The 18,896-nt window shown below is 42.2% G+C and overlaps 1 protein-coding gene across 4 annotated transcripts in view; it reads left to right on the forward strand.

Annotated features, from left to right (window-relative positions):
• The window catches only part of Ttc29 (tetratricopeptide repeat domain 29), a 192,935-nt gene extending 175,456 nt beyond the window's left edge, over positions 1-17,479 (forward strand). For all 4 annotated transcript variants that reach the window (XM_040734839.1, XM_040734836.1, XM_040734837.1 and 1 more), the window contains 2 exons: positions 16,240-16,306; positions 17,234-17,479. In XM_040734839.1, coding sequence (XP_040590773.1) covers positions 16,240-16,306; positions 17,234-17,252 — 86 coding nt within the window. In that variant the 3' untranslated portion in view covers positions 17,253-17,479. The remainder of the gene's footprint in view (positions 1-16,239; positions 16,307-17,233) is intronic.
• The last annotated feature ends 1,417 nt before the right edge of the window (positions 17,480-18,896 follow it).

An 18,896-nucleotide genomic window follows, 5' to 3' on the forward strand; every position in this document is an offset into this window, starting at 1 on the left:
CCCAAAGACCAAACAGTAAAAAATAACCAACTACAAAGCTCCTATAGGCATGCTTACAGAGGTATTTAAAATATATATTTCATCAAAATATCAAGCATTAATCAAAATATAATGTTAAATTCCCCAGTATATCAAACCCATACTCAACTAGAATGTTCAGAATCGCGATTCACTGATACCCATACCTCACTGCCACATGGTCCCTACTAGCACTGCCCCTGTGATATCGACAGCAAACCCTAATTTCCTGGTGCTCTCCTGACCATAACTTTGTCTGCAAATCCTTTCTTCTCATCTTTCCTCCTACCCATGGACACCCTTCCAGTGAGCTGCCAGGAACTCATGGCCAGACGGGGAGCCATCCTCCCCTACTCCCAATAGTCCCTTTCCTGCGTGGTTCCCAGAGTCATTGCTTCTCTGAAGTTCTCACAGAAGCACTTTCTCTATGCGGGACATAACTCTGACCTTATTTCCACTTTGGGCTGTCTAAAACACAATATGTAACTCTCAAAGAATAAATCTGCATGATTCTCCTTTTTCTGATTGTATCCCTATACCTCGCTTGCCATGTGTCCTCGTCCCTTGAAGTCCTGGTTCACTGCCACTCCATCAGGAAGCCTGATGCCAATATCCCCATGGCTACTCTTCACATTGTCTTCTGTCCCATTGTGTCTACTCTTCCAGTGGGCTTATCTTCCGTCATATTCACTTAGTTTTCCCCATAGTTCACCCAAGGCCTTCCCAACACCTATGACTACACAGTGTCCCAAACTCTAACTCAAACTTTCTTCATCTCTGGTTCCCTCTGTTTGCTCCCTGCAGCGACAGGGCTCCTACCAAACCCTTGTCCGCTGATCCTGTCTCCTTCCCAGTTCCCTTCAGTTCTCTGATACCAACATTTCTACTTATCCAAATTCCCAGTAAATTAATCTGAGGCTCTTGCAAATGAGAAATAGATTTCTAGAAAATCACAAGAATTCTACAAACCGTGCTATTCTTAAAATATTTCTAGCAGTTTTTATATCCTTCACATATTGTTTATTAAAGCATCTATAATTTAAACTTGATATCTGAACAAATACTGCAAAGAACTATGACCTACAGCAAATATGCAAACCCCACTGAGCACCAGCAACATCGCCAGGTAGTATTCATTAATGAAATTACAACACAAATGCCCCCCTTTCTTTAGGTAAAATGCCTATGATCTTCTGGGCATGGTGATGACCACTTGTTGAAAACATATGCCCATCTACATGCCTACATGCCGATGCTTATATAAGATTTATTCTTAAATGTGAAATCCTGGGACCAACCAAAAGTGAACTCTAAACTATGGATTTGGGATGATAATGCGTCGGTGTGGATCCATGAGTTGGAACAATGAGCCACTCTAGGTAGGGCAATGGCAGAGGCTGCATGTGGTAGGACTTTGGGGCAAGGGATTCTTTCTGCTCAGTTTTATTGTGAGCCTAAAGCAGCTCTAAAGAAAATTGGAGTGTTTAAGAAGAGAGGGAATAATGCCCGATAGATATCATTTCTGTACAGAAATATGAATATAGTATGCTGACATTTGTGCAAATATAAAACATAAATATGTACTATTTTGTATGTGAACATGGATTCTTTATCCTTTTAAAAATGCATGGACTGTTTCTGAGAAGAATGTCCAACAAACAGTAGCAGGGGTTGCCTCTAGGGGAGAAGAAATAAGAAGCTGAGGCTGGAAGGAGTTCAGATTTTTCAGTAGCCATCCTTTATAAAAATTGTACCATAGCTATACCTCCTCTACACAAGCAATAATTAACCTCTACAGTAAGGAATGTGATGTATGAAGGATAATTACAGATTCCTAGGGGCCCATTGTTTACTCTTTTATAAAAGGCTTAGTAAAATTTTTCTATAATTTCAATAGATAGGGACTATTCTATTTATTTTCTTTACACAGTTCAAAGCCCTTTACTGTTTATATGACATATAGGTTGGTAAAAGTGGTCCCATGGAATCCCCAGTAGTATGGATAAAGCAGTAGGCACTTAACATTATTCCAAATAAATTTGTGAGCCATCAGAGTGAAAAATACCACCCAAGTCTGGGCAAGATAGCAAATACCAAACAGAAAGGAATAATCTTATGATGCTATTTAAATATAAAAATGTAAATAGACACATATTAAATATAATAAAATTTTTAAAGAACAGGCCAACCTGAGTAAGAAATACAACTGAACAGAGACTGTGTAAGGGAAATTTTATAAGAGATAATTTAGATGGGAAAAATAAAAGGGACTCCATTCAAGCTAACATTCAATTTACTGTCTTCTCTGATATGTGTGATGAAATACCCCAAATTTGGGGACAAATTAACCAAAATTTAAACTACATGTAGTATATAAGTTTTTAATCAGGGATTATAATTTATTTTATTTATTTATTTGTATGTATATGTATGTGCCCGAATGTGGCTTGTGCACTACACACACACAGGAGCCAGACAGAAGAGGAGAGTGGATTCCCTGGGACTGGAGTTAGAGATGGGGCCGTGTGTGTGTGTGTGTGTGTGTGCGTGCGTGCGTGCGTGCGTGCGTGTGTGCTAGGAACTGAACCCACATCCTCTGCCAGAGCACCAGCACTCTGCCAACCCCTCTCTCCTGTCCCTGGGGTTTAGGTCTTTATCCCTAGTTTTTCGGATTAGACAGTTGTAAATACGATACCAATTATTGTCTTAATGAAATATGGGGAAAGGATAAAAATATAAATAAAATTGGGTCCAACTTAAGTGATTGACGTGAGATTATCCTTAAAGCCATCTTTTCCCCTAGCTGTAATCATTGAATGCAACATGTTATATAATTGGTGATTTCATCACATTTGTAATTTATATAACACGTTTCTACATGAGGTATTTTTGGTTTTAAGATTAGGTCAGTCAAAGAAGGCCAGCCACGCTTGTTGGAAGGTTACAATCTCCAGCTCCTGGTGTCCCTTCCTCCTCCCTACCCAACCCACAAATACTGCAGTCCTGCAGTTAGGGCAGAGAAGGTGCCTGGCTCCCTCCTAACACATGAAAGAACCTGAGCCGTGAGAAATATCTGGGTAGCCAAAACTTTTCCTTAAGACAGGAAGCAAAACTAAACAGGCATTTATTTAACCTGTTTTAAGTTATTTGATGAGATTTAACATTAAAACATATCGTTTTTTCTCTGAAGTACTTCATAAATTGGGAATTTTAATATTTTCTTACTCTACCTCTACCTATAGATGAGTCCATAAATATTCATTAAAAAAAAAAAGCTCTCCAAGCCTAGTGCTGCCCAGTGTGGTGGCTGTGTTGTAATTCAAACAGACAGAGGCCACAGCAGAAGAGTCTCAGAGTTGAGGTCAGCCCGAGTACATAGTGAGTGAGTCTGTTAACAAAAAGAAAAAGGAACGCACAGCTAAATCTACTTCTTACACAAACCTGTCTCAAGCAGAATCTTAAAGCTTTGTTTTTATCATACAATTCTGTGCTCTCGTCTAAAATTCTAAGAATAGATATATTTATTATGTCTTTCAATAGTTACTTAGTGACCATTTTATATGTGCTGTTTAATTTTTTAACATACTTTAAAGCAACTGATAAACTGCAAACCATATTCATTTTTTAAATTAAGTATATGCTGTGAATTTGAGACCAGCCCAATATACATAGCAAGTTCCAGACCAGCCAGCGCTACACAGACAGACTCTGTCTCAAGATAAAACAGACAGATAAATTCAGGTTGAAGACATTGTGCAAGGTGCTATAGGTAGAGAGGTCGGTATATGTTTCAAAACAGACACATCTATAATCCGAACGCTTTGAAAATGACCTCTAGTGAGGCTGGAGAGATGGTTTAGTGATTAAGAGCCCTCACTGCTTCTCCAAGTACCAAATTCAGTTTACATTTACTTTCAACACCTACCCATGTTGAGTGGCTTACAACGCTGTAACTCCACCACCGGTGGTGGTGGGGGGGGGGACCCAACACTGATGGTCCCTGCAGGCCTCTGTACATACGCATGCACAGATGTGCACATATATTCAGAATTAAAGATTATATAAAATGACCACTGCTGATCTATCCATCAATAAAGTCATAAACATATGTATGTTGGGTGTTGTAACCAATAATTCTCTGATTCTCAAATTTTTCACCCACTGATCAGTCTTTTTTGTTTTTGTTTTTCGAGACAGGGTTTCTCTGTGTGGCCCTGGCTGTCCTGGAACTCACTTTGTAAACCAGGCTGGCTTCAGACTCAGAGTTCCCACCTGCCTTTGCCTCCCAGATGCTGGGATGAAAGACCAGTGTCCCCACCGCCCCAACACCCACGCATCATTCTATGAAAGAAGTTGAATCCCAACGGAAAACCCAGCAGGCTTCCTGAGATGAGATTGTAGTGCATTTATATGTACTCTGTGAAAGTCAATATTTGTTTTAGAAATCTGGACCTCCTATCGAATTACATGATTTTAATAAGTTAAAATACATACACATAAATTTCGTTTCTTTCCTGAAGACTACGCCCTGCTCTAAAGAGCTTCGCGAAGACGACAGTTGACTCTCAGCTTCTACTCACACTAGCTATGCCCCTGCATCCATCTAATTAGAGCTGTGCTGTGAACTGTCCCCTGGCACCTGTGCCACAAATATGTTTTTCTCCCCATGGGTGCCCAGTGACCAGCTGTTGAATGGATGAGGAATGAATGAAGATTACCATTGTGACCATCTACTGACCATCCATGGGACAATCTAGTCAACACTAACACATCACAGCTGGAAAGCGTGGCTTCTGTCTTTCTGAGTATTGCATGAGAAAGCCTTTGTCTTATTCACTGGGATACGAGTGAAATTAAAAAAAAATGCTCAGGCAAAAAAATGGCTAGCTTTTGCTACTCAGGCCTCAAGTATGGAATGGCAGTGATGTTGTTTTGAAAGTTTTTGTATAGGATTTTTCTTTCTCCTTAACTTCACCTTCTCTGAAAAAGAATGGTGGATTTTTCTGCCTCGTGGTGTCCTGGCATGCGAGTGTTGTTTCATCTATATTTAAAGACTAACCCTACACTTGTTGTGTGCAATTGCCGCTTTGTGTAACAAGAAAACTCTGTGATACGATGCCCACGAACTAAGAAGAATGTTGGAATGAAAAACAAGATCTTTTCACAGCTATATGTTCACGTTGATGCCTTGTGCAGAGATGGGTCTTCTAGGGATTTTTCTTTAATGCAACAAAAGTACAGCATTTCTGCCTTCAGAAATAATTTCCTCTGGCTTTATACTGAGCATGTCAAAAAGTCTGATTACATAAGGCTTTAGCGTGGGCATCAGTGCTCTGCATCAGAGTCTCTTAAACCCTTTTCTGATCGTTCTGATATTGAACAGGTCTAGATTGATTTCTTCAGCACTTGTTTATAGCCTTTATTTTGACATATCTAGGATTCAAAGCCAAATTAACAAGTGTAATCCATTTTCTGAGTGTTGGAGAAAAGCCCTCACTACCCCTAGACACATTCATCTAGGGCTTAAAACTAAAAATTTAGGTGAAGATGTTGTAATAAGTGGATCGATTTATTCAATCACAGGGCATAGAAACATTAGCCCTGGGACAGCGCTTCTCTCTGAGTGACTCAGCTGGCAAGCCACACTTGTGTGGCACCAAGTGATTTGCATTTTTAGAGAAATTTCACGTCTGCAGTGGAGTTCCGGTGAAAACATGAATAAATTGCCATATTCCCTCCTTTTCTGACTACATGACGCTGAACCCAGCAGGACCTGAGTTAAAACCACAATGAAGTGAAGGCATCAAGTCACAGGATGCCACCCCAGGATCAGGAGTCTCCCAAGATCAGGTGTCATGGCCAGTATTGCAGATGGATGGTTTCGGGAGAGGTGCCTTAAGTATCTGGCTTTTGTTGTTGTTGTTGCCCTAAGCGCTATATTAGCCTCTAAAACACAGGAAACTAAACAATTAACGAACAACTGAGAACTGCGTGAGCTCACTGGCAGTGCCTCTTGCCACAAAGTCAAACAAATCAACCTGCATACGCCCAGCTCACCTGGGAGGCTCATGGCCACTCACTCTCCTCCAGGGAACGCACTGGAATAAAGGTACAATAGCTGTGTGCGCAGGTTTGACTTTCCAACAAGCCTTTAATCGCCTTTGTGAGACTTGAGACGTTATTCTCATCACTGGCCTTCCGAGGTCCTTGTCTCTAAACCAACCCAGTAGGACTGAGAGGTTTAAATAAAATGCTAACCACATTCCTCAAACAAGATAGTCCCAGGCAGATTTCACTTTCTTATGTTCTCAAAGCGTCCTGGGACTCCTTCCCCGAGCGCGTGTTCTACCCCAACACCAAGCAGTTGGACATAAAGTAGAGCAAAGATGAGTCAATCGTGACTCTCAGACATGGGTGAGCCAGACTTAGGACTCTGTACTGATCTGCTACATCTAAAATGGGGTCTGAATTTGCCGCTGGTGTTTTGTTTTGTTTTCTTTGCGATGGGGCCTTATGTCTCCCAGGCTAGCTTTGAACTCTTGGTCGGGAAGGATGACCTTTGACACCACCTCCTTTGTGCCAAGATTGCAGGTGTGCCCCTCCATGCTGTTACTGTGGGGTGGGAATGAGAGTCAAAGCTCCACAAATGCCAGGCAAGTGCTCTGTCAGCTGAGCTGAAGGCCCAGGTCTGAAATTCTGCAGCAAAAAGGCTCCAGACAAAGAGAGGCCACCTGTTTGGAGACCACACTTTAGATGGCAGATACTACGCATTTCCTGGACGATGGGCTTTCGTCACAATTTAATTTATCACGGACATTGCCTTAAATAGACTCATTCTTATTAAAAACAAAAAAGCAAAGAGAAATCTATGAGGTTTTGGCTCTGGTTTGGGTTGAGAAATTGTTTTGGTTTTCAGAGGAAAAGACGTTTCCAAGATCTCAGCTGCTGTTGAGAGGTACGTTTACTTGGCTGGTTTCACTTGTACTAGAGCTTGTGTATGTATGGTAGCTTCTCTTTGAAAATCTTGCTGGCTATTAGGATATTCAGTTTTTACAAAAACTTCATTTTCTACACCTCTGGGTTATTCGTTTAAGATAACATCTGGTTGGTAGGTATGTTTATGCATAAATTTTGCTAATGGTTTCAGATGCACACTCATTTCCAAACTTACCAGGTTGTGTAAATCTAATGTATTTTAATCATTCAGAACTCAAATTAGTAGCTTTAGGGAAAAAAAGTCTCCTAAATAATTCTTTATTCTAAAATAGCCAACTTGTGAAAGAGCACCGCTGTGGGGTTTATGTGTTTTCCATCCTCTGTTATCTCATAAAGAAACCAGAAAAATGTAAATGTAGCTAGTAATATTTGGTTTCATACTAGGTGTGTCAGATTTCACATAATTTTTCCAGGGAAAATTAATCTTTAGGAATAAAAGTAAAACAGTCCTTGCTTTTAATTCATTCACTCATTCTTGAACTTTTAGGAAATACAGGAAACATATGAATTTCCAAATCAATGGTTCAATTAGGGACAGACTTTCTCATTTTCAGATCTGAGGAATGTTGATTTGTACATCTTGTAGTCTCTCTTTTTTTTTCTTTTAACCAAAATAACTGAAATGTGTAAGCCGTCATGTAAAAACAAAAACAGTAACAAACACACATTGATATTTTCAGTCCATCTGGTTTTGTGTCTTCAAACTTGTGTTCCTTTTCTCTCTGCTCTGCACTGTTGTTTCTCTGCTCTAGACTTTTACATGTGGCGTGAATCTCACAGTGTTGAGTGTGTGCATGTATGTATTCGCATATGCACATGTATGTATTCCTCCGTGCGAGTGTGCACATGTGCACATGCGCATATGAACACCAGACGTCAACATTGTCTTCCACTATTCCCCTGTCATCCTCCTCGGTTTCTTGAGACGGGGTCTCTCACTAAACCTGAGGCTCACACGTTCTGTAAGCCTGGCTGGCCAGGGAGCACCAGGGGTCCACTGTCTCTGCCTTCCCAACCCTGGATGACAAAGACACAGTGCTAAACACAGCTTTCTATATAGGGGCTGGGCATCTAAGTTCAGGCCCTGAGGCTTGCATCATGCTTTACCAACTGAGCCATTCCGCAACCCCTGTTGTTACTATTTAATACATGTTAACTCCTTTATCATTTCTCCTGCGGGGCATTTCTCCTAAATCAGCAGCTCACTGCCCACCTGGGTTCTCACCTGGCACCATGCTGCTTCTGTGGGAGAACCTTATTGTCTCTGGTCCAGCAGTGGGAGAACCTTATTGTCTCTGGTCCAGCAGGCCTGCGAGGGATGAATGGCTTCAGCTGTTGTCTTTCTCAAAGTCTTTTTGAAAGTTTTTTTTTTCCACTAGGGATAGAATTCTAAGACAAGGCTTTTCTTTTAACCTTTTCTTTTTCTTGTTTGTTTTGGTGACTTTTTTTCTTTTGTCTTTTTTCTAAGTTTCTCTGTGTAACAGCCCTGGCTGTCCTGGAACCCGTTTTTTAGACCAAACTGACTTTGAACTCACAGAGATCTGCCTGCCTTTGCCTCCTGAGTGCTGAGATTAAAGGCATGTGCCATCATGCCTGGCTGATGACCTTAGATGTGTATATTTATGAAGTTCATTTATTTTGAAATTTTTTCAGTCATTACTTCCTGAAATACTTTTTAAGTGTCCCTCCATCTCCTTCTGGAATTCCAACACTGTATGCTCAGTACTTACTGTCTTATGTTGCTTTCATTGCTCATGTTCAACCACCATTTTAAAACTTCAGACATAAGGAGTTGTCTGGTTTTCCTTTGCAGTCTTCGGAGTGGTGCGGTGTACTCCATCTTGCTTGGGGGCATACACATCGTGCGGTGTACTCTGGTGTTTCTCCGCTCCATCTTGCTTGATACATCGTCCTTTTGCTCAGCGTATCCATGCTCACACGCTACCCACCCACTTTAGTCCCTCTGATACGTGGGATCCGTATTCTCTGTGTATTGGGGAGCTACTGGGGAACGTGGAATGAATCCTTCTGGACAGACAGACAACCCCCTGGAAAATTCTATTAGGCTGCTTGAACTTCCCCTACAGTTATAAAATAAGTTATTATTTTAACTTTTAGCAGTTTCTATCATTCTGTCTTCACATTCATTACATTTTGTTTTTGTACATTCTGTATTTTTAAGCAATCTAAATGTTTAAAACATAATTACAATAATCATTTTAATCCTAAAGACTGTGTCAATTTGAGTAATTGATTTTTTTCTTCTTACACTTTTTATCTGTATGTCTTGTAAATTTTCCCTGGATACCAGGCATCAAACTTCAACCTTTTTTTCCGTCATGCTGTGTAGTTTCCTATTCCATAAATATTTTTGAGCTTTGATTTGATATTCGTTAAAGTTACCTAGAAGCTTTGTCTTAAAGATCTTACTTTTATGATGTTATGTAGGGTCAGAGTGAGGTCAGTGTTGGTGTAACTGTTATCCACAATGAGGCAAGACCTGCCACCCTGGGAAACTTGAAGTTTCCTGATATGGCTGTCAAAAGCAGATAGTAGTCCCGGCTTTCTGTGGACACCGTGTCCTCTATTCCGTGGCCGCGTGGTGGTCTCTGGCTCTGGCTCCAGATAAAAGGCCCTGATCTGTACTTGTGTAAATACTTGGGGTTTAATTTACCTCTGTAGATCTCCTGCCTTCTCATCTTTGGCCCTTTCCTCTCTGGAACCCTTGTCTCAGTCTGTTTGGGCTGCTGTGTTACAAATTGCCTTAGTCTCATTGCCATATAATATAATACAGTATAACAGTATAATAAATTTCCTCCTTAGTTTGAAAACTAGGAAGTCTGAGGTCAGAGTACTAGTATGGTCAGTTTCTGCTGAGCATCTTTCGCTAGTTTGCAAAGGGACTCACTGTTACTTCACATCTGTCTCCTGCCTTTAGTTAAGAGTGCGCTAATCTAACCTTGAGGTTTCCCCTTCATGGTCTAATAACCTTCCGAGGCCCCACTAAGTCCTTTATCTTGAGTTGGCTTTGTCTTAGATATCCCAGGGGACACAGACTTCCAGCCCACTGCAGCGCTGGTCACAAGCTCTGCTTGGCTGGGGATCCTCAGACTCTCAAAACCACTTAAGCCTTCAAATCAAGAGCTGTGATGGGCTCCTGGATTTCCTCCTTTCAGCCTAAAGCCTGAAAACCCAATCAAAGAAAGAATCCAAGACCACTGAGGCTCACGCTGCTGACTCTCCACCTTTCAGTGACCACTGATTTTGTTCTTGATACCAATGTTTAAAATCATAGGTTCTACACCTTATTCAGAGATGGGGTTTGTTTTTGCTTTTTAGGAAGTGGTTAGTCCAGATTCCCTCATGCTACTCAGTTCTGTTTGTTCAAGTAGTCTTCTTTCTAAATCTTTGTCTCTCAATCACTCCTTTACCTTGTCAGCCCTAGGGGTCATAACGGAACAGCAACTTTCTTTGGTTTATACCTAAAGCCTTTGGTATCCTTAGGGAGACCATGAACCCTGCCTTTATCTCTTAATAACTACAGGGTCATCAGAACCCCATTTGAACAGGCTGCCTCTTTCTTTCTGACTGACACTCCTCTACCCTGAAAGTCAAGTTAGAAGCTAAAACCAAACAAGAATAAGAAATATCTGTAACTTCTGCATGCTGAGAGGTTCTGTTGATTAGCGAACAATGCTAAGGAGCCAAAATTAGCACCTGGCTGTGCTCCAGGATCACAGCCCGTGTCCCTGACCAGCCTTTTCACACACCATCAGTTAAAGGAGACCATGCCAGAGAGGACCTGCAAGTGTGCCAAGCCAGCACCATTTCTGGGATCATAATTCAAGGCATAGTTGTTCAGGGGATGGTTTCCCAGCCATCTGTGTTCCTAGGAGACCGTTTTCATAATGTGACACTAGTGAAAATTGTGTATATGTTATTTTAAGTAATAGAAACCTTACTTCTCAATATCTATATACTTATTGAAAAGGATTTTTTGTTACCAAATGTGAGCGGCAAATTTTCATTTTCTACATATATTTCTCAACAAAGCAAGTCTGTTCTCTCCGAAAACCGTGTTGTGAGGCTGTGTTGGAGTCAGAGCATCACAGATGCATTGTTGCTATTGATGTGCTAGGTACACTGTGTCACCTCTGTGTGACTTAAGTGCATGCTTGGAAAGAACAGGGCACCCTTTGTCTGAGTGGGAAGGGGTGCAGTTTCTCCTGAAATTAAACATGTGGCTTCAAATCAAATGTATGGAAAAACAAAAGCAAAAAAAAAACATTTCATCTTCAGCCAATGACAGAATTCTAAAACTTCCCAGATAACATGGTATCTGTCCTTAATCTCAACTTTGTAATGCATAATCTAAGTTTTATTTTTTTAACAAAAACCTTTTGAAGCATTTTGATAAGGTCAACAGAAAGCATGGTCTTTTAACATTAGGTGATCAACTTTTTGACAATGGCAGGGCCAGCACAGCTAATGGAATAATAGCCTGCAGGGTCCAGCTAAATATGATAGACGAATGTAATCAACCTTTGCAATGACTATTCAAAAATAATCCCTTTAGCTTTGAACTGCAGCGTATATTTCAGCCAGGAAAAAGCCACATGAAGAAATTCTCTGCAGAGCACACTGATGCAGTATAGCCTTCACGCCCTGCTCTCTGGTTTGCCTCTTATAGTGCATTTTAAATTTAAGGTAATGACTACTGTATATTCATGTGAGAATGCAACGATACTTTTGATTTGTTGTTGAAAGGTTGAATCCATTACCAGGGGTCTAGTCTATAAACCCTGGCACAACCTTTACATATGAGTTATGATTTACCCTTTTCTAAGATATGGCCACTAAAAATGTTTTGCATGACAAAATTTTTAAAATTCATTCACCTATCTAGTCACCAAACTTGCCAGAGAGCATCTGTTCCATTTGAATCCAAACTTATCTACAGATCAGATCTTCAAGATCTCATTTATACCCACCACTGTATTTTATGAAGATAATACTGCTGCCTTCAAACAAAGGGATTAGACTGTGATTCGACACTGCCTGGTTTGTTCTGTCACAGGATAGACCAGGTATAATAAACCACATCTCCCCACTGCCCACTTGAGAGAATCCACCATTTAGGATGTCTTCACTGTTAGCAAAAGAGAAACGCTCATTTCTGCAGACGAGGAAGAGAATACGAACAAATGTCGCAGTGTGCTTTCCACGGGCTCATGTAGACTATTGCTTCAGTCTTCCAGCTCTGAAGCCCTGTCCCGCGCCACAGTCTCGCCAGCAAGAACGACACAGGACACTCGGATCCTTCTGCAGTAAAGCTTTAATGCATCTTGAGAGATAGATGATCAGCTTCTGAGAGGGAAACCCCAAGCTAAGAAACCCAGCCCCTTATATAAACCTAGGAGCTCCGAGTGAGATGTGTAGAGCCGGGATTGGTGGTTTGCTCATCACCCCAGATGACGCCACGGGAGAGGCACAGCTTAAACGGTGGACTCCAACTGACAGCGGATGTCAGCGCCATCTTCTAATGGCGATAGCGATAGCGAGGGCGGCTCCTCACAAAGCCCCACAGGCCGAACATTCCAAATCACGCCTTGTCAGACCCCTAGTCCAAAACCTAGACTAGGACCAAAAACTTGTGCCGCAGCAATGAAGGAGTCACCAGCTCTGAGGAGATCCCCTCGCTTCAAGTGAGCAGAGGCTCGGGACCCTGGAAGGGGAAGGGGAGGTGTTCCCGTGTGTGAATTAGCCATTGCCAAGACTTCCTAGCTGACAGCGAGCCTGGAGGTGGAGCGTCTTCATGTTCCACCCAATAGCTGTAGCCAAAGGAGTAGAATATTAGCAGCACATGTAGCTGTTCTTCTGGGGAAATCTCACGGACAATATCCCAGTGTAAACATCATCTTCCTTCAGCGTCTGGGAAGTGGATGCCACAAGACTGAAACCAAACTTGACGGCTCCAAGCAAGGCTTCTTCAGTCTCTCTCGCCGCTTCACTAGGAATGCCAAGAAGCTAGAGAGAACAAATGAGCAGGAGATGCAGCTCAAGCTTGCCTAGAGTGCACAAAGCCCCGTGTTCAGTCAGCACATGAACCCATCCTTGTGGTGGTGCACAAAGCCCCGTGTTCAGTCAGCACATGAACCCATCCTTGTGGTGGTGCACAAAGCCCCGTGTTCAGTCAGCACATGAACCCATCCTTGTGGTGGTGCATGCCTATAATCTCAGCACTTGGGAGCTCAAGGCAGGAAAGCAGAAATTTAAGGTCATCCTTGGCCACAAAGCAAGTTTGAGAATAGACCTAGGTTAGGACTGAAAAATGGGCGCTTTGGCAGTGGTGGGGCCAAGAGTCCCCAGTCCTGTGAAGCTCACTGTGCTTGAAACCCTGTTAAGGGTACTAGGATGTTTCCATATAGTCAATGGAAACATTCAACTGAGAAGCCATCGGGGGCTCTTACCTAAAAGAAGGCATCCCAGCCCTTAGGAAACAGAGACAGGCAGATCTGTGTTCAAAGACAAAGCCATCTTAGAATACATACGAGAGTTCAAGGACAGCTAGGGGTACACAATGAGACCATTTCTCAAAGAGCATAGCAGGGCATGTTATGAGAAAGGCTATGCTGGAAGTACAGTCGGTATCTTAAGAATAGGACATTCATTTCTCCCTCAGTCCCACAGTAAGCATTCTATATAAGCATTTCTTACACATGACAAAGCACTTGGAGGTGGTGATTTTCCATCTTTTTGCTATATGTGCCCCCCCTTCAAGGGCAGGGTTTTTCAACTTTATACTATTGAAAGGATTGTCTCTAGGGAAAGAGTTAGGCTTGTCATATGTGTCACTTCAAGTCCTTATCATGCCAAATTTGAGTAGCACTTCCTCCTATCACTTATAACAAGGAAAACATCTTGAAATTTCAAAATGTCCTATGGGGGACAAAGTCACGCCTCATGCAGCTGAGAACTATTACAACAAAGTCTTGTCAGTCCTTGCAAGATAGTGTCTGAATGATAGAGTAACTACTTCACATTCCAGACTAGGAAAAGGTAGGCCGGGTATGTTGGAGGCACATCTTCAATCCCAGCACTTGGGAGGCAGAGACAAGTGGATTGCTATGAACTCAAGGCAAGTTCTAGGACAGCCAAGGCTACATCATTTAAATACATGCATACATACATACATACATACATACATACATACATACAATACATATATACATGAATGAATGGGAGAAATGCAGAGAGAAGTAAATGCACAATGTCTAACACTAGACCTGTGTGCGGTACATATAACTCTGTTAAATAGAAAGATAGAAAAGGTCTACTAGAAATCAAAGCATTGTGATCTGAGTGTGAAGTTTGCACACGTGCTCCCAGGGCATAGTTGTGCTGTCTAAGAAGATTATAGAGTCTTTAGGAGGAGCTTTGCTGGAGGAAATGAGTCGCTAAGGGCAGGCCTTAAGGTTTTATAGACCAGCCTCACTTCCTGCCTACTCTGCTTCCTGACGACAGTCATACATACTGTGGCAAGATGTATCCTTTCTTAAACTGTCAGTCAAAGTAAGCCCGAAAGTTGCTGCGAAGCCCGTGTTGGATCATGTACAAAAATAGCCTGCTAAGTGAAAAGCAGAAGGGATTGCAGGAACCATGTTTTGTGTGCACAAGAAAGGAAGAGATGTAGGCATGGCTGTTGATGCAGGAAATTGAGATTGGACAGGGCTTGCATTGGCCGATAGTGGTCAATTCTGCATATGACCAAGGACATTGATGGCTGAGTAAGGAGTAAAGGATGAGAGCTAAGAGATCAGGGCCTTGAGGAATTCCCACCCCAAGTGGAGTAATTTACAAACACATTGAGAATAAGCCATCCCACTTACAGCTAGAGAACACGGAGCATGAGTGGTTGGTTGTGTAATCTGACAAGGGTGTTAAGGAGGAAAAGAGAAAGGACAAATGACCTAAAGGAATGGTAGCTCATGTAGATAAGTACCGATCACCAGAGCCAGCAGCAAGAAAAGGGGACAAAAGGGGCTTCTGGACTCTCAAAACAAAAGAGGCAAAGGGGATCCCAGGAAACAGGGTAATCTGAAGGCTCAGAGACAGGCTTGCTCACACACTGGAGCCTTGGAGCCAGTCTTGGAAGTCATGTGCACAGTCATCTCTGGGCTAGCCTTGGAAGTCATGCATATGGTCGCTTCTGGGCTAGCCTAGGAAGTCATGCAGGTGGTCGCTTCTAATGTGACTTGATTTTTGAAGCCTGAAGGACAGTTCGAGAGAAGAGAAAAGAGGGTGTGTTTCTTGTGGGGGTGGAAAAGGTCATGCTGGGGGAATGTGGGACGAGAGGAAAGACTGTGCTGTCTTTGGGTCATGCAGCCGCCCCTCGTGATCCAAGCAGCCCTATTACATAAGTGCTAAAGAGCATAGTCCCTGAAAAGACATTTTCAGTGATGGACCAGTCTGATTCCTTCTTGAGATAAGAAGCCATCTTATTTCCAGGCCAAAATGAGTTCCTTCCTGTTTTCTGTAAAACTTGGGTTTGACCAGGTCTAGCCCCATCTTCTGGAATCTGACTTCCACCCTGATGTAAAGAGAAGCTTTTTCTTTGAGTGAAGCCTTCCCGCCAGCCTGGTTCTAGAGCCGCATCAGTCCCAAATAAACACACAGGAGGCTATATTAATTATGAAGCTGTTGGCCTTGCTTGTTTCTTACTGGCGAGCTCTGACTTAAGTAATTACCCCATAATTGTTAATCTAAGTATGTCTCTTACCAGAGAATAGTTCCGGGCTCCTACCCCATGGCGTTACATCTCAAACTCCCTGTGTTTCTCCTTCCCAGAGTTCTTCTGGACTCCTAGTCCCTCATATCTTGGTTCCCTATAGGCTCAACAGTACTTTATTGACAAATGCACAGGACTTCCCCCAACACCCTGATGATAAGATGTTCTACCAAATAATTTTGAGATGTTCTGCCAACTTCCTACATAATCAAAAACCCTTAGAAACCCTCTAGCCTTGTAGTTTTATTACTATAAAAACCCCAACTCTCCTGTACACAGGGCTAATTCTCTCAAGCCCTGCTTTAGGGAGATAACCCTGTCTGACAGAAAATAAAGGTTGCTTAATTCGACAAAATTACTTGGGTAGGTGGTTTTTACTCTTGTTCAATGGGATGAACACCAGGAACAGCTTTGATTTTGTTTTCTTTTTCCTTTAGGATTGACTAGGAGAGCCACAGAAGATGACATATATCATTACCCAGATACACAGGAAGAAATCACAAGGTACTGCTCAAAAACTTTCTACTAAGTGCCAATTTTGTGTAGGATACTAAACATAACCTTTCTTTTTTTCCTCAATATATGTTTTAATTTAAATTAGAAACGTGAGTGTTTCCCATGTCAGTCCCAGCTCCCTCTCCCACCCCTCCTCCCTTGTCCCTCCACCAGTCCCCCAGTCCCCCACCCAATCCCCACATCATTCCCCAGGGAGGGTGAGGCCCTCCTTGGGGGGGGAATCTCTAAAGTCTGTCATTTCATCCTGGGCAGGACCTAGGCCCTTCCCCATGTGTCCAGGCTGAGAGAGCATCCCTCTTTTTTGGAATGGGCTCCCAAAGCTCATTCATAAACCATGGTGAACACTGATCTACTACCCAAGGCCCCAGTGATTTCTGTGGCCTCCTCACTGACACTACATTCACGGAGTCTGGATCAGTCCCCTGTTGGCCTCTCAGCCATCAGTCTCTAACCATAACCTTTCTTATACTTTCTGTTTTAGTTTATGGGTGTGAGTTTTTGTCTGCATGTATGTGTATGCATCACGTGTATGTCTGATGCCCTAGGAGGCAGAAAAAGGCATCAGATCCCCTGGAACTGGAGTAACATGAAGTTGTGAGCCACCGTGTGGGTGCTGGGAACCAAACCCAGGTCCTCTACAAGAGCAGCCAGTGTTCTCAGCTGCCGAGCACCTGGCCATCCCCTAAACACAGGCTTGTTCCTCACAACAAATCTCACTTCACCTGGTGGTAGCTAAGCTGACAATGGTGCACCTGTTCCTAAACACTCCAGAGTCGCTTTGAAATATCACAGACTTTATTTTCATCTTCAAGGTATATTTTTAAACACAGGAAGCAAACATTCTCTTTCAAAGCAAATCGATTCTAACTTCCTAGCACAATGCAAAAGTTAATCTTATCATTTACTTTATTTCAGATCTCCAGATAATCAATAAAATGGAATTTAAGTGGTTCGACATGGAGGCAAGAAGAAATTTAGCACATAGCCTTAGACTTCATTCGATAGGAGCATGTAAGAAGTGATATACAGCTGTAAAAAAAGATTAGGATTTTTTATTGAATTTTTTTTGCTGCAGTGACTATGGCAAGTTTATGAAGATGAAGAGCAGCTCGCATGATTAGAAAGATCAACACTTGCTCACAAAATAAACTCTGAAATGTCTCCTCTTACTCACTGCTCCATACAACGTCATGGCATCCAAGAATCAAATTGCAATTATTCCTTATTGTAAAATATTTTCAAGTTAAAGAAACCTTTTGTGCTGAGTAAATACATGATAATATTTGCTAAAAATTCCAGGGAGATGCCCCAGCATGCACAAAGGGCCCTGCACAGCCTGTGGTATACTCATGTCGCTAAGTGCTGCTCCATTAGCTTGATGTGTAGAAACTTACTTACAGCATGCTTAGCTGATAGGACACATCCTAGCATACACACGTACATTTGAGACAGTTGGGGACACCCGTTAGTGCTTGCGACTGAAATGGTGGAGCTAAATTGGCTACCTCCAAAACATATGGGACCCTCAGGTGAATCCATAAAGGTAGCACATTGCCAAGAACAAGGAGTTTTTCCCTTTAATGCAGTCAGGGTGTACACTCTAGTTCTGGGTCCTTTTCTGGTTTGCGATTGCAGAGCAGAGACTAATCCTAGAACAACGCAGTGTCCTGAGGTGTGCAAGTGTACCTACTATCAGCCCAAGCAATGGATCGATTCAGCAACAGTGTGATAAGGATGATTTGATACCGACACCTAAACACCTAGATAAGGTCTACTAGGGGAAAGGGTTCTGGGTGGTGAGCCAATTTCCAAAACACCCCAGTCCCTGAATTAGGATTCAGATGTGATTCCTTCTTTAAGCCTGCCCGTGATGTCTGCCTTGGGTGGATGGGAATGGCAGGGCACCAAGACTGAACCTGAAGGAGGGAAGAAGTGTTGAGAACACAGTTTACAGTCACTGACTGTTAAGAGAAGCTTTTTCTTTGCTAGCCGCTTTGGTTTATCCCCCGCCAGTCGCCTGGGCTCTGCCGCATTGTAGTCCCCAAATAACACACAAGACACTGTATTAATTATGAAGCTGTTGGCCTTGCTTGTTTCTTACTGGCTAGCTCTGACTTAAGTAATTACCCCATAATTGTTTACCTAAGTATTTCTCTTACCGGAGAATCGTTCCGGGCTCCTACCCCATGGCAGTTACATGTCGACTTCTTGTGTTTCTCCTTCCCAGAGTCCTCCTGGACTCCTAGTCCCACCTATCTAAATTCCTATTGGCTCAACAGTGCTTTATTGACAAATAACAGGCAAATAACAGGACTTCCCCAACATCTCTTTTCTGTTTAAACAAAAAGAAAGGTCTTAAATTTAGCATAGTCAAATTATATATAACAGAACAGTTATCAAGTAAGAATACAGTTACAACATTTTGTCTATCAACATTTAGCAAGATTTAAAGAAAATATCATCTATCTCATTCTTGTGAGTCCAAAGTCCTATATGTAGCCTATCTTTTATCATAACTAAGGAAAACTATAATTATAACTATCCGTCTTCAACTCCATCAAAGACCACAGAAGGATAA

The sequence above is a fragment of the Mesocricetus auratus genome, unplaced genomic scaffold (genome assembly GCF_017639785.1).
Source record: "Mesocricetus auratus isolate SY011 unplaced genomic scaffold, BCM_Maur_2.0 Super-Scaffold_100041, whole genome shotgun sequence".
NCBI classification, from domain to species: domain Eukaryota; kingdom Metazoa; phylum Chordata; class Mammalia; order Rodentia; family Cricetidae; genus Mesocricetus; species Mesocricetus auratus.